The sequence below is a fragment of the Brassica napus genome, chromosome C4 (genome assembly GCF_020379485.1).
Source record: "Brassica napus cultivar Da-Ae chromosome C4, Da-Ae, whole genome shotgun sequence".
In the NCBI taxonomy this organism is placed as follows: Eukaryota; Viridiplantae; Streptophyta; class Magnoliopsida; order Brassicales; family Brassicaceae; genus Brassica; species Brassica napus.
The window spans coordinates 58,499,854-58,513,849 of NC_063447.1; the positions used below are offsets into that span (position 1 = coordinate 58,499,854).

Sequence of the window (13,996 nt, forward strand, 5' to 3'; positions counted from 1 at the left end):
ACAATAAACTTGAGAAATGAAAATTTTAATTTTTTTTTTCAAAATCTAAATATCCGAACCCGATCCGAAATAACCGAATCCGAACTAAAAATACCCGAACCCGACCCGAAGTACAGAAATACCCGAACGGGTTCTAGACCTCTATACCGAAATACCCGAAAATCCGAAATACCCGACCCGAACCCGAACGGGTACCCGAACGCCCACCCCTACTTCAGAATTACTATAAAGGCACATAACAATAATAAATCTACCCCAAGAAAAAAAAATTAGTTTTGTTTGAGACTTTGAAGATCAATTAAACTCCAACTTAGAATTAAAACAACAATACAATGACACTTTCACGACCGCTATATCTACCAGAAGCCTCAAAATCACAATCAACAAAAGTGGAACCGAGATCCAAAGCCTACAACACTTCGTGTGAATGTTTCTTTCATGAGTTCGGTAATGGAGATGACCACACTAGTCACTTTTTTACAAGAAGAAAACAATAAAACACTTTACAACGAACACACTACGACACACACACCTGGACGGGTTTCACGTTGCACACTGTACCAATTGATATATATCGCAAACCCCCAGATTTTGGCAGTAACCGGTTGATTCTCACACACCAAAGACGTTATTTCTTAGCAGACTCGGGATCATTGGATTTTCTACCTGAGTCAGTCCGATCAAGTCGAGCTCCTCTCCACAATGTTGACTTGGTTGATCGTAGCAGCAAACCAAAGGCTGATGAGCATGCCGCTCTCACAACTGAATCTTGTGACCGGGTCATCTTGTTAACCAGCGTTTCAAACACCTAAACAACAGACGGGGTTGAGTAACTTTGAATACTTCAACGAGTATGTCATATGTAGTTTCTCTAATATACCTGTGGATAGTAGTGAGAGAACATATGCTGATCCTCTGAAAGTGATAACATGGTGGTGGAGAAGTGTATTGCGTTTGCTTGAATTACTGGCCAAGGTGCATCAAAAGCCTGCACCAGATAGTTGTTACTTTAGCTTTTTATATGTATTTTATATATGAAGCAACTATGATGATTAGTTCTTTGAGCAAAACCGAACCTGGATGGTTGAGGCCATGTAAGTGTCAACTCTTTCCGACTCATGAACCAAGTGCCTAGAGAGTTCCCTTACGAAGTTTTCATAGTCATTTCTGAAAATAAAAACAATTTTAGACAATAAAGGAGATCATTTCGCAAAAATATAGATTTGGAGCTCGTAGGCATACCTATGGTCAGAACCAAAAGCACGTGAATCAAACAGAGTAGAATCATTTTGTATGTCCATGAGTGGAGCAAACTGCTTGAGGGTTACCTATTCAAACAATTAACATATATGTAAATTCAAAGTTACTTCAAAACAAGCAAAGGAGAAATAGGCTATGAAGAAATTTACCCGACAAGCCTGCCTAATGCTAGGGTCGTCGTCATGGAGGTGTACTACCAAGCGGGGAAGTGTGGAATGAATCTGACATTAAACATATCCATCCAATGAGCTTTATATATAAGCTGATAAACCTTCTTTTCTCGTCATCCATATCACTGAAAACGAAACAAAAAGGATAATGTGTCACCTGCTCAACAAATCCCTCCCGTTGCCCTCCAGTAGCATATTTACTTAACGCTCCAAAAGCTGCAAATGCGTTGGCTCTCATCTTCGGGTCCATGCTAATCTGTTACAAATAGGAATTTCAAAGTTAGTGGCAAAGCACTACCATCAGAAACACCTATCAGTTTAGTGAACTTAGAGAACTAATTTTGCGTTTTGCTTCCGTTCAAGGTTTAGTCAGTTCAGTAAAAAACCTTTCAGATAATTTAAAGCTTTGATTAATCTCGTACAGTATTTGTTTCAGATAAGTTACCTGAAGGTTACGAAGCCGAACAGATAAATTCAACAAGATAGGTTCAACAGCATCATTAGATGCTGACTCTGTGACCTAAACAAAAGAAAACAAGCACATAAGAGTTCAAGCAAATAGCGTATAGATCTGACATACAGAGTTCAGAAATATTGAGTCGTTACCATCAATAAGCATGACACAGCAGTTAGTTGGACTGATTCATCCAAATCATCGAGTAACGCTAATATTACACCAATAACTTGAGTTGTGTAGTGGTTCATACAAGCAGATGGCATCTGGCAAAACCCCAAAGCAACTAAGTTATGCATTTCCCGAATAATAAACTTTGATTCCAAAGTAGCAGAAACCGAATAAACTCTTACCTGCACTAATCCTCTCAGACAAAGGCGCCTTACAGTCGGAGAATCATCTGACACATGTCGGCAGAGTGCTTCGACCATCTCCTCCATCACAGAACTAAAATCACCACTGCAACTCGGAAATTTTAGCAGAGGAAACTTAGAAAATGAGGTTGTATGGACTCCAAAAATATTTTACCTGTAGCGTATGAACTCTGACAATGCAGCGGCAGCAGCTTCCCTTTGGAATCTTTGTGGACGGTTTAGTGCTTTCGTTAAAATTATGCAAATATGTTGAACCTGTAACACCAGTACAGAAACACTTTAAGTTTGTCTGAAGGGAAACTGTAAACTCTTTTTTCTTCATCACTAGATTTCTTTTATGCTACTCTGCTTAAAAAGGTTTCAGCAACAATATGTTCAGACTTCAGATGCGTAAGCCCCCAAGTCAGTCAGGCTGTGTTTAAGAACAGTTTAAACTTCCCTAATCTCATTCTTTTCAGACAGAAAAAATGTCTCATGTGAACTTTACTATAATGCACACATATCTCCACATCCATGGTCAAGAGAATATCAATGTTGCCACAATTGACTCAACTAATGAGCCAATGATCAATTAGTGAAACACAACAGTTAGGGTACAAACAACTAGGTACCTCCTTTGGTCTCTTAATTGAAATGCATCCAGCAATATCGCCAATAAGATCAACCCACTTTTCTTTTTCTCTTTGCTCTCCACTACGAGCCAAAATCTAAGCAAAGACAGGTCAGGTCAGATACTGGAAATTAACCAGAATCAATTTAATGCTAAAGTTAAAAGTACCTTGCCCATCTCTAAATCACCAACACACTCACAGAAAGCCTGGAAGGAAGTCAGAAGTACCCTGCCAAGAAGGAAAAACATTACAAAGGCTTCACTACCAATTGTTACATCTACTTGAAGTAGGGGAGTCACCGTAATGGATCTTGCTGGCCAGCGCTTGCAAGTCCATGACAGCTTCCCAGTTGAAGAGTAAGTGCTCCAACGACAGAAGAGTAGCTTTTCTCAACAGCTTTCTTTCCAGTTTTTCCGCCACCTCTGGTTAATTTAGTATATCAGACACCAAAAATGCATCACGTACACACAAGTAAAATTGATGGTTCTATGAAACGTACCTAAAAAAGGCAGTGAGAGCAAAAATGGCAGCTTGAAGTAACTCATCTTCTACATGTGTTTCAGAAGAAGAGCTTGTATTATCTCCCTTATGTGAATCCTTATGTGAATCAGCTTTAACTAAAGAACTACGATTGAGAACAGATATCAAGTGTTCCATGAAAGAAACTGAAAGCTCTGTATGTTGAGAGAAAGCCTGCATCAATTTTTTTTGACAATGAGATGTCTTGTCAAATTATTTATACTGCCCCAATGATAAAGAAGCGCAGAAGGAAAAACTGAGAGAAGGAATAGCATCGTATCAGCCCAAATTATTTCATAAGAAAACCTAAACCTGGAAATTTTATAACCCCCAATACAAGGCTCAGATGATTTCTTCTTTTGACTAAGAAATTAGTATGCTGCCTGAGCATTACTAGTCAGGGTGAAATTGCGCCAACCCACCCCGCAGGCACAATCACACTTCTAAAAAAATGTGCCATGTGTAAAATGTTATTCATTTCCCTTACATGTTGTACACTAGAAGTACAAACTTCTAGTCAGTCGATTATGCCCAAATTTTTTTTAGACTTCCGAAGAAGATGATATAACCATGAAAGAAAATAAGATAAAATAATGTCATGTATGAGAATCGTCTCATGCTATATCATAGTTCAGAGAGAATGCTACTTACATAAAATGCATCTTGCATTGGCCAGCCACCACGCATCCTAGTTATGTCCTTTGTCACGATGTCCTTTCCAGCAGTAGCCAACACTTCACTAAACACTATCGATGATTGTGTGTTCTCGGCCAATGCAGAAATCTTCAAGTGATTAAGGTAAGAAGTATTACACCAGCAGCGTACAAGATAAACGCTAGTGAGTTATATATTACAGCATTGTCAAATCTATATGCAAATCGAATATCGTAACGGAATTGAGTGAAGGATACCGCTCCAATAGCTTCAACACGTAAACTCTTCTCAGTTATATGAACTGCTGCCGAGAGCAAGGACTGAGTCGTCCTGCCAGAAGAGATTTAAGGTCATCAAATAATAATGTAAATAAAGGGACTATAGCCCGTCTATGAAAATAAACTTTGTTGTACCTTGAAATATCATTGTCATTAAGCTGACTCCCTCTTCTTGAAACAAACTCAGTAACCGCTTGAATGGCTCCCTCCGCAGATTGCCTGATTTTGTCACAGATGGCCGGAGTGCAACTGTGCAAGGCTGCTACGAGCTACATGACATAGCACAACATAATCAGACCTCAGCCATTAAATGATATCAGATTTTATACAAAAGAAGGAAGAAAACAAACCTCATCCACCGTTAAAAGAGCACAAATGGATGAGACGATTCTGTTAAAAACTTCCGATGGATCAATAGAGGCATCCTGAAAGTTGACACCTGAGTATGAAGCATAACAAAAAAATGTAGAAAACTCTTGAGCCGAACCACGAAGTTCTTACACTTTTCAAAATAGCAATGACATCCTCAAGGGAAGACAAGGCTTTATAAGATTTTTCAGAATCCAACCCACTTGAGAGTGCTGCTTTTGGAAGGGAAAGGGAAATGCTGAAGAACTGGTCAAGAATCTAACAAAAATAATAGCACGAGAAACCATTAGAAATTATCATAATCGTACTCATATGAATTGATCCCCCATTATTTTTGACACAATTCATCAGGATAAGTACAAATCAAATACCTGTGCAGAAATTTTCCGAACTTCAGAATTTGTGTCAGCACAGCGTGGCAGATAGGTTATGACTCTATCTCCCAAACACAATACCTCGCGGTCAGGAAATAAAAATACCGCTATTGTTCAAACAAAAGAGAATTAATTAGATGGTGTACGGAATAGATAAGAAAAAATGGGTTTAAGGATATTTTCATACATGGAAGAGTTGAAAAATTCCCCTGCATACTGCGGTCTACATACTTTCTGTGTGGGCAATCCCCAGAACAACCAAGAGCACAGTAGCCAGCAACGCAAAGCTTACGAAACTTCAGAAGCATCTCATGAACTGCCATACAACCTCTTTTTCTTTGGTAGTCAACGGGTGAAGAAACATATTGATCAAGCTGTCTAAGCAGATGCAGAAGCTGCTCAGCTCGACTTCTGCCATCCTCTCCACTAGTTCATGCACATATTATCGTTGAATTAGAGAAATAGTACTTTTAAATTTTACACTTGAAGTAGGACTCAATATTTGATATTACTGTAAATTCACTACCATAATCATTGATTAATCTAACAGAGGTATCAAATGAACTGATAAGAGAATGTCAATTAGAAATTATGTATCTAGTAACGAAAAGTACTATATTTACACACTGAAAGAAAAAACATAGACCATGGAAAATATTTCATCAATGGAACTGATAAAGCAAAAAGCGACTTCAACAAACTTGACCAAAGATTCAGAAAATCTAGAGCCTCACAAATACCTTGTCAGGAGGATGGCACACAAAAGAGACACAAGATTGTCTATAAGGGGACCTATGACATCTGATGGATCATTGGGCAAAGCAAAGAATCCCAACGTAGCCTGTCCAAGAAAACGAGCATAAATTTACGGAAGAATATAAATGACATTTATCTCATTATTTTCCTTTTAGACGGCTCAAACTAGACACTATTCACCTTCATGACTCGATTTCGGGTTTCAACGGTCAGCTTCGGTTCAACAGAGACCAGGGTTGTGCAGGCATTTAGAGCAAGTGCCTGAACAATATTTTAGTCAGAGAAATGGTAGCTGCTTGTTTGAAAGAAAAGCGCCATGGTCGAGATTCTTGCCGTAGATTATCATACCTGAGTGTGTAAAAGTTCAAGACTAGATTCTGCAAAACCTTCATTTTCATCTCGACCCATCAAAGTCAATACATAATCAAGCATCATATCTCTTCTTTTCAATGGAAATGTAGCACCACTCTCGGAAGCATTTATGACAGCACGACCTTCACACAAAGACACAAGAGATCAGAGTCCTACCATTTTACCTAAACCACGTTGGGCGCTCTAACTTAATAGAAAAAAAATCAAAGAGAGAGGAAATCAATCCTTCATTTCAAAAATGACTCATCATCTGTATTTTCTAACGCCGTACTAACCTAACAAATCAATAGCAGTTATAACAGCTTGTTTTGCTGTTTGCTGCCGCACATGAAGAAGCCGTGAAAGCATATTCGTGCCCTGCAGTACACAAAAATGACATACGATTATGAAAAACATAAGTTCAGAACATATTGTGACAGACGAAGCAGGACAGTAAGTGGAAGATTATACCATAAATAGAAATGAAAAATAGTAAAGTAAGTTGAAAGACATACGACAAGTGCATCTATTCTGGCCTCAATAACCGATGAAGGAGCATATTTCGCAGCATATCCATACATCAAAGCCAAAGCAGCATGTATATCATCACTGTCTTCTGTTTTATAGCTCTCAGAGAAGAGAGATAAGATCCTAAAATTGACAAGAGGAACATTAAGTCAGTTATATGTCCTTACTTTCACAAACCTGTGCCGATGATTTCATTAAGTTATGCAAGAATATACCTTTGAAAAATACTCTGCCCAACATTATCCAAAATGACTTTGAGCTTTTCCAGTACAGTGTCCAAATGAGAAGCAGCGACCTACGCAATCAAGTAGCATCTTAACGTAGGCTGAAAATCAAGATCTGAGAGAAAAAAAGACAAGTACATTCAAATTACCAGCCCCATGGCCTTCGCTAAACCAAGTCTATTTGCAGGTATAGAAATGTCAGCCTGTTCGTACATCCAGTCAATCTTGTCACGAACATATGCTCTATCATTAACTTTCTGGAGAAGTATTCCCATACACCTAAAATCAAAGCACAAGGGGTTTACAACACAGTTCTGCGGTCAATTATCGATATAGATACCAGATGTATCTATGAACTGGAGAATATGTGCAGATGTCTAGAGACTTTAAAACATATTAGTTCTCTATCAGGATCTGATATATAAGCACTAACAACAAAAGAATAACAAGCTTGTTCAGCCAAATGGTGGTAAACAAAAAACGTATAGATTCAAAGACAAATAAAATAGTCATCGCTATGTCTCTTCCGTTTTAAACTTTGACGATACGGTAATGGGACACAAGATAAAAACCCCAGGAAGCAAATGTCTATAAAAAATAACATTTTTTTCATTTTTGACGATTAACTATGCGACACTGATGGCAGAAGAAATTAACAGCCCCAGCCAAAAATTTGTGCTCAACAACAAACATCAAAATGGTCAACAACGAGTAGAGATGCTTCAACTTCAACCAGAGATCAGAATATCATGAAAAACCAAGAATTTTTACCGGTGTAGAAGTGCTGCATGGTCATCATCCGGAGTATAAAGATTGTATTGTTTTGCAAAAGCATTTCCAAGAGATATAACCCAGTCAGCATCGTGAGTGACATCCAGTGATTCTGCTAAAAACTGATATATAATAGAACCACTATCAGAAGTAATGCATGCAACAAGCATAATTGGTCATAAATTAAATTTTCTTATAGTTAGGCTTTAAGGAAACTTCGTCCCAGAAGGATGCCAGTTAAACAAGCTTACATTGATTATCATGTCATCCCAGTTTTCCTGGTAAGATGGATCAAGCTTCAGATCCTCCGTGTCAAAGACATACGCCTTCATTTTTGGAATCTAAAGCTTACCAAATGTGAGAAATAAATAGGGTCATATCCACAGGAATTATGATGCAAGAAAACAAATACTATAAATCTACGGTGTAATCTGAGCATATATCCCTCGCTCGTAGCTCACTGACTGGAAACCCCATAATACAAGAAAACTAGAGTATCTTGAGTAAAGTAACAAACAACAGTATACCTCATCTTGCCAAAACATGCTTATGTTCTTTGGAAAAAGAGGGGACAAATAGTTAAGGACCTGAAGGAAGTAACAACAGAGTATTCAGATAAAGACAGAACTTCAAAGATGCAAAACTCTGGTTTGATAAGGCGAAGCATATATGAGCTATTTAAAACAGTAGGCGCTATAACGAAGAAGCATTAACACTTGATGAAAAAGAGAAAAAAGTTTAAGTATTTTGTGGGATCATTAGGACGTAGAACGTGAGTCTATAGCAGGATTTTTGAAGTTATACTTACCGTCAAAATTTGGGTTGCTAACTGCTCTTTTGCCAGAGGGTTGTGTAAAAGAACCACCAAACGGGTAAATAACTCCTGCATTTATATTATATGTGCATAAGCGTTTACAGTTTTGAGCTCTTACCATACACATCAAAACTTTAGATTATATGACATGGCATAATAACAAATTCACCTCGGGGCTTGGAATATCAGCACGAGCTTTACACTCAATCAACATGGGGGTGGTTGAAGATCTACGACGACACAATTCAGATATGCATCTACAGACCTATCAAATAATATCAATGAAATTCAGGTCTACTCGCTGATTAAGAAAAAAAAAAGATAAAGTAAAAATATGCAGCAAAAGAAAAATCTTACTGTTGCAACAGCGCCAGTGTAAACCTTAGGGACAATCATTTTCAGTAGGAAAGGCCAAAGAATGTACTGCAATTTCAAATCCCCTTTAGCATTAGAATCTGATTTTTTTTAGTAAATGGCATCATTCTTTTTTTTAAAAGGCAGCACCTCCATCTCTGGAATTGTAACGGTCAAGAGCAGAAGACCTTTTCCACAAACTGCTCTTAGCTGTGTTGGACTAATTGGCTCCCCTTTTGCCTAAGAGAAATATTTATAGCTCACGTAAATTTATAGGTAAAAAAAGTAGTAAGTAATAACAGAGAGAAAACTTCAAACTTGTTCAAGTTATGTATTCAACACAACCCTAGCATATATACAGTGGTAAGATGATTATATAATACACAACATGGAGTAAGATAATAATCATGGGGTTACCTTCAGATTATCAATCTCTCCTATTGCAGAATGGCGTACAAGGTATTCAACAAATAATTCCCCAGATGGACCGACCAGATAGCAATGTGAAGCCATGACCACGATCAACTGTATCAAAGCAGAAGACAAGAGGTCATGCTAAAGCATGCATATGTTAGAATTAAAATACAACATTATATGCCAGCTCAGTACCTCTGAAAGAGCTTTTCGAACAGCTAAACTTTGCTCATCTAACAAAGACCTTGCAGCCTCAATCAAAAGAGGCCGTTTTGAGTGCCAAGCTTCAAGTAACCTCCGAACAAAATGCAACATCATTGAGATGGGAAATAAACTCTAAATGAATACGTATGTTATACTGACTAAGGATAAAGAAATACACCTCGGAAGCAGATGTTTCAAGACACAGAGGGCACCAAAAGTCAAATGGTCTTCTTTCAACTTGCATTTCTGGTGAATAGTATACAAGGAAGACATAGATTTCAAATTTCACTTCGATGTAAACAAGCAGTATAAAATATCAAATAGAAGCAATAGTTCTTGAGTCTAATACGAGTGCCAGTTATATAAAGAATATCTAGAGCCATATCCATCAAACAAAGTATCTCCGTACATTAAGAAGAAATGTAAACAAATCCTCGGGGTAAACCAAGCCAACAGTCAGAAAACACCGCTGCACTTCATTGTATGCCTGCAACACAGAGATAAATAATAGGCAAATGATTTATACACAACACTTCCAAAATAAAGGCTACAAAAATGAAAAGAGGCCTGAAACATTATGTGTTGCATTAACAACATAGAATGGAAACGATCAGTGACTTACCTTTCGTCCCACTGAACTACCTGAGTGCCTTTTGTTTTCACTATTTATACTGATCACAGGAAGAAGTGTCGACAGAACAATTGTAAGGTCCTGCAAGGAAGTAACACTTAGCTGAAACACGACTTTCAGATGATTGTAGACAATGAAGCACTTTAGCAAACTAAAAGAGAAGATTGAAACACCATTACCTCGAACTCAAGCAGCGGAGGACCAGATTCAGAAAGTAATGAGGCATTTAATAGGTTGTAAAGACTACATGTCGCCAAAAGAGCATCGTCATGATCTTTCTTATACCTAAAGGTTGAAATGAAAGGAATGAATAATCGCTACATTTAGAAGAAAATAAAGAGACAAGTCTACACAAAAAAAATCATCCTACGCCTTGGTATATACATCTTTCTAACTTAAGATTAGTGGGGTAATATATGAAGCCGACAGTGAATTTACTATGCTCTGGGCCTTTGAGAATTGAGGGTTGAGATAGAAAGAAAAATAGAATAAAAACCCAACTTACAATTCAAGTATTGCTGGAATAAGCCTTGGTAATGCTGACTTCAGTTGTGTCCGCGTGATAAGACCGACCATCTGACCCAGAGCCTCTACAGTAGATACTCGTACCTTATTAAACAGAAGATAAACAACAACGAAAAGCACATTTTACAGTCAAGATTCCGTAGAACATTTGAATAACCGACTAGCAAAATCATGTAGAGATTTTCTCTCGCTGTATTGATAATATACGGGGGGAGGGAGGACCAGAGATAAATAATTTTTATACTATATTCTTCAAACTTATATATAAAATCACGGTCAGTGAAACAATTATGAACCATATGCTTACCCTGGTAATCTCTTGAATAATACATTTTAAACAGAAGACGCAATAATATGAAAACCAAAGTGGAGACTAATATGCTAAAAGAGATCAAAGACTCACCTTATGATCTCGGGAAGTTGTCCAAACTCTCAACAACAGCTCAAAAACTGAATTTAGAAAAGACCTGCATCAGATAAAGTCCTTGATTTGAGTGCACCAAACAAAAAAAAGTTCAGCAGAAATAAAACAGAACAAATAATGTAGTCTCACATGACATCGCTGTCAAGAGGAGAATCTGAGGTAAGATCGGTGATGTATAGCCACACTGCCTGAGACCAGCACTTAAATGCTATACATAAATCAATGATTCACATATGAGACAAATCAGCAAAAAGATGGTAACAGAGACAAGCTGGATCATTTAAAATTGTTATTAGTGAACATGCAAATTGCATGATATATATTTGACATTTGTCAACTCTTCCACCATTTCGAGAGTTCGAAGATGTACAGATCAACAAGTTATATCCTCCTCTGTTGCTATGAATTGAATTGAATTTTGGTTCAATAAATGAACAAATTCTGACATGATGACCCTTCTATTATAGGATAAAGGAGGAAAATTGGAGATTTCTATAAAATAATTTCACAACCTAATTAAAAAGAGACATCAAAGGATTCACTGTACCATTTGCAAATATTGGTCGGTGTACATCTCGAACATTCCCAAGAATAGGCAACACCCTTGAAAGTACATCTTTAAGGCGTGGAGTGAACTGCAAAGCTTCAAATAAAAATATGAAAGTACTTCAAAATATCAGAGAACTGCAATTTCCATTAACCTTTCAATGTCAGAAACAAAAGAAAAGGAAAGCAGATGAGAGTTAGAATGTAACCATCAGAAGAGGCAAAATCAGCAAGAATTTGAACCATAGCAGGCGAAGCTGAAGCCGGACCAGACAGATGAAGAAATAATTCTTCCATCATCTGTCATGTCAATTAAGATCATGTCAAAATTACACTGAACAAATTGACTTGTATTCAACAAAAATAGACTTGCTGAAAAAAAGTTAAGGCCATCGTCTAGCGGAATAGGCTGTCATCTACATCATAAATGACAGTAGAGAGAAAATGGACCAGCTTTATTCATGACACTATCTAAAATGGCTTAATTCAGAAGTTAACATGACGACAGTTGAAAGTCTCTGCTACGCAATCTATCAAAGTTAGCCACCTACTTCAGTATACCGATCATTCTTTAAAGTTAGTTCACATGTATGCGGAATCCAAGAAGTAAATCCAGATAGTAATGCATCTTATCACCAATCATGTTGTACAGTAACCCTCTTACAGCAACGTTTTGTCTATACTACGTAGTAAAGGCATAAGTCACACATTAAACAAACAGTGGTTTTCTTAATGTCCAAAAATCCCCACCTGAATTAGCAAAGAGGAAGAAATAGAAGACTTACAAGATCAGGAAAATGTGTTCCAATTGAGACAAGGAGCCCTGACGCTTGCCTTTGCCAATCAGCATTTAGTTCCTATGTTATTATAAAGCCATAAAACATACTAAAACTATCAGGAAACATATACTTATGTTTGATGAGATTAATCTAAACCTGAAATCTCTAAGGCAAATTTCTAGGTAACTTCTCCTATAAGAATGAGCGACATATGATTAATCTTCTGTCCAACGGACAAGAAAAATGCACAAACCTAAGCTTTAAATGACACATCGAAACAGAAAATTCCAAGAGCAAAAGCCAAGACATACCGCAAATCCAGCCTCGCTATGCAAATATGTCAAACAATACTAAGTATAAAGGAAATCTTTAGCAATGGTTCAGCTTTTCACAACACACACACATACACACACCTTGGAAGATATAATCTCAGCTGTAGCAATCTTAGCAAGCTTCCCCATGAAAGCTTCATCACTCTCCCCTATCTCCAACGCACCAACACTGAATGCCATCACTTGAAAAACCCCAGCCATGTTACCAAACCGCTGCAGCAACACACCAGATTCACGCAAACCAGTCAAATCAATACTAAAATACAGACGAAAAAAATAAAACAAGAAAACAAAAACGTTACCCTTCTTCCTCCACGTGACACAGCATAGCAACAATCTAGCACCAGAAGCGGATTCCTATAAACGCAATATGATTAATGCATGCGTGTCTTGCGTATGAAGTTTAATACAAACAAAAAAAAAAGGGTATATACAGTGAGGCAATGTCTCTCAATGAAGCCATGGAAGCTTCTCTCACCACAGAGGAATCATCAGCTAGAGAAGACACCAGAAGCTGAACAGCCTCTGCCATATAAACACCAAAATCAAAACTTGATCAGGTCAATACGACAAATGTTGACCCAATTTCATAATTTATCAAACAATAATCGGATCAATTGAAGATTCTGGAAAATTGCTACCTGGCGCGGGGATTGAGCTCCCGAGACTTGAAGAAGCCATTCGAAATCGAAGTTTGTGATCGAGATCAGGATCGCTCTCCGGCGGAGAAGCTCTCGGTGGTTGGTTTATAATCTGCGTCGCCTCTTTCCCGGAGGACTTGAATGTTAAAAAGAGAAATGTTTGGGGAAGAAAACAAATATATGAAAAACGATGGACCCATGCCCGACAACCCGGGACGGGTACTGTGTCGGGTGTTAAGCCCGTTGCTTTTGGATCATCCCTTTGTTGGATAGTTATTATTGAGCCCAATAATTTAGCGGTGGTTAGGGGATGGGAAGTAAACCGAACTAAATTTCTTCAATTTAAACCCAAACCAAGTCTTATTATATATAAATCATAATGCTTCAAATCATGATTAAATTTTTGACATATAAAAGATGTAACACAAGAAAAATAAGGATAACTGGTATTTTTTGTCTATTTAAAAAATCAAATATATTTAAAATTTTATAAATTAAGTTCTACTGAAATTTTAAAAATCAAAATTTCAAGTTCATATCTACTCTATTAAAATAGAGTCTTTTTTAGATTTACCGTGGCATTCTTTTTTTTTTGGACTTATTGATTATGTTACATTTAAATAATACACGCTTCTTATG

General features: G+C 37.4%; 1 protein-coding gene across 2 annotated transcripts; it reads right to left on the minus strand.

Moving 5' to 3' along the window:
- Positions 1–292: 292 nt before the first annotated feature.
- Positions 293–13,517, minus strand: LOC106394079 (protein SHOOT GRAVITROPISM 6). Of its 2 annotated transcripts, XM_022718352.2 has the most exons (51): positions 13,358–13,517; positions 13,151–13,241; positions 13,019–13,073; positions 12,798–12,929; positions 12,391–12,462; positions 11,815–11,905; positions 11,607–11,702; positions 11,189–11,267; positions 11,039–11,102; positions 10,616–10,719; positions 10,290–10,395; positions 10,102–10,191; positions 9,889–9,966; positions 9,658–9,725; positions 9,471–9,570; positions 9,279–9,386; positions 9,012–9,101; positions 8,865–8,930; positions 8,677–8,772; positions 8,502–8,576; positions 8,221–8,280; positions 7,945–8,034; positions 7,694–7,815; positions 7,072–7,201; positions 6,914–6,993; positions 6,686–6,821; positions 6,467–6,548; positions 6,168–6,313; positions 6,000–6,080; positions 5,804–5,904; positions 5,251–5,489; positions 5,061–5,170; positions 4,822–4,947; positions 4,671–4,745; positions 4,456–4,589; positions 4,300–4,372; positions 4,040–4,171; positions 3,369–3,562; positions 3,169–3,291; positions 3,037–3,097; positions 2,870–2,965; positions 2,413–2,513; positions 2,238–2,343; positions 2,037–2,150; positions 1,876–1,950; positions 1,588–1,686; positions 1,410–1,481; positions 1,243–1,328; positions 1,077–1,167; positions 881–988; positions 293–808 (listed from the first exon to the last, which is right to left on the minus strand). In XM_022718352.2, the coding sequence occupies exons 1-51, from the start codon at positions 13,395–13,397 to the stop codon at positions 629–631; spliced, it is 5,124 nt and encodes a 1,707-aa protein (XP_022574073.2). In that variant the 5' UTR covers positions 13,398–13,517; the 3' UTR covers positions 293–628. The 2 variants fall into 2 exon arrangements, with proteins under 2 accessions (XP_022574073.2, XP_022574074.2); XM_022718353.2 differs by lacking the exons at positions 12,798–12,929; positions 13,019–13,073; positions 13,151–13,241; positions 13,358–13,517 and having other exon boundaries at positions 11,607–11,694.
- Positions 13,518–13,996: the final 479 nt, after the last annotated feature.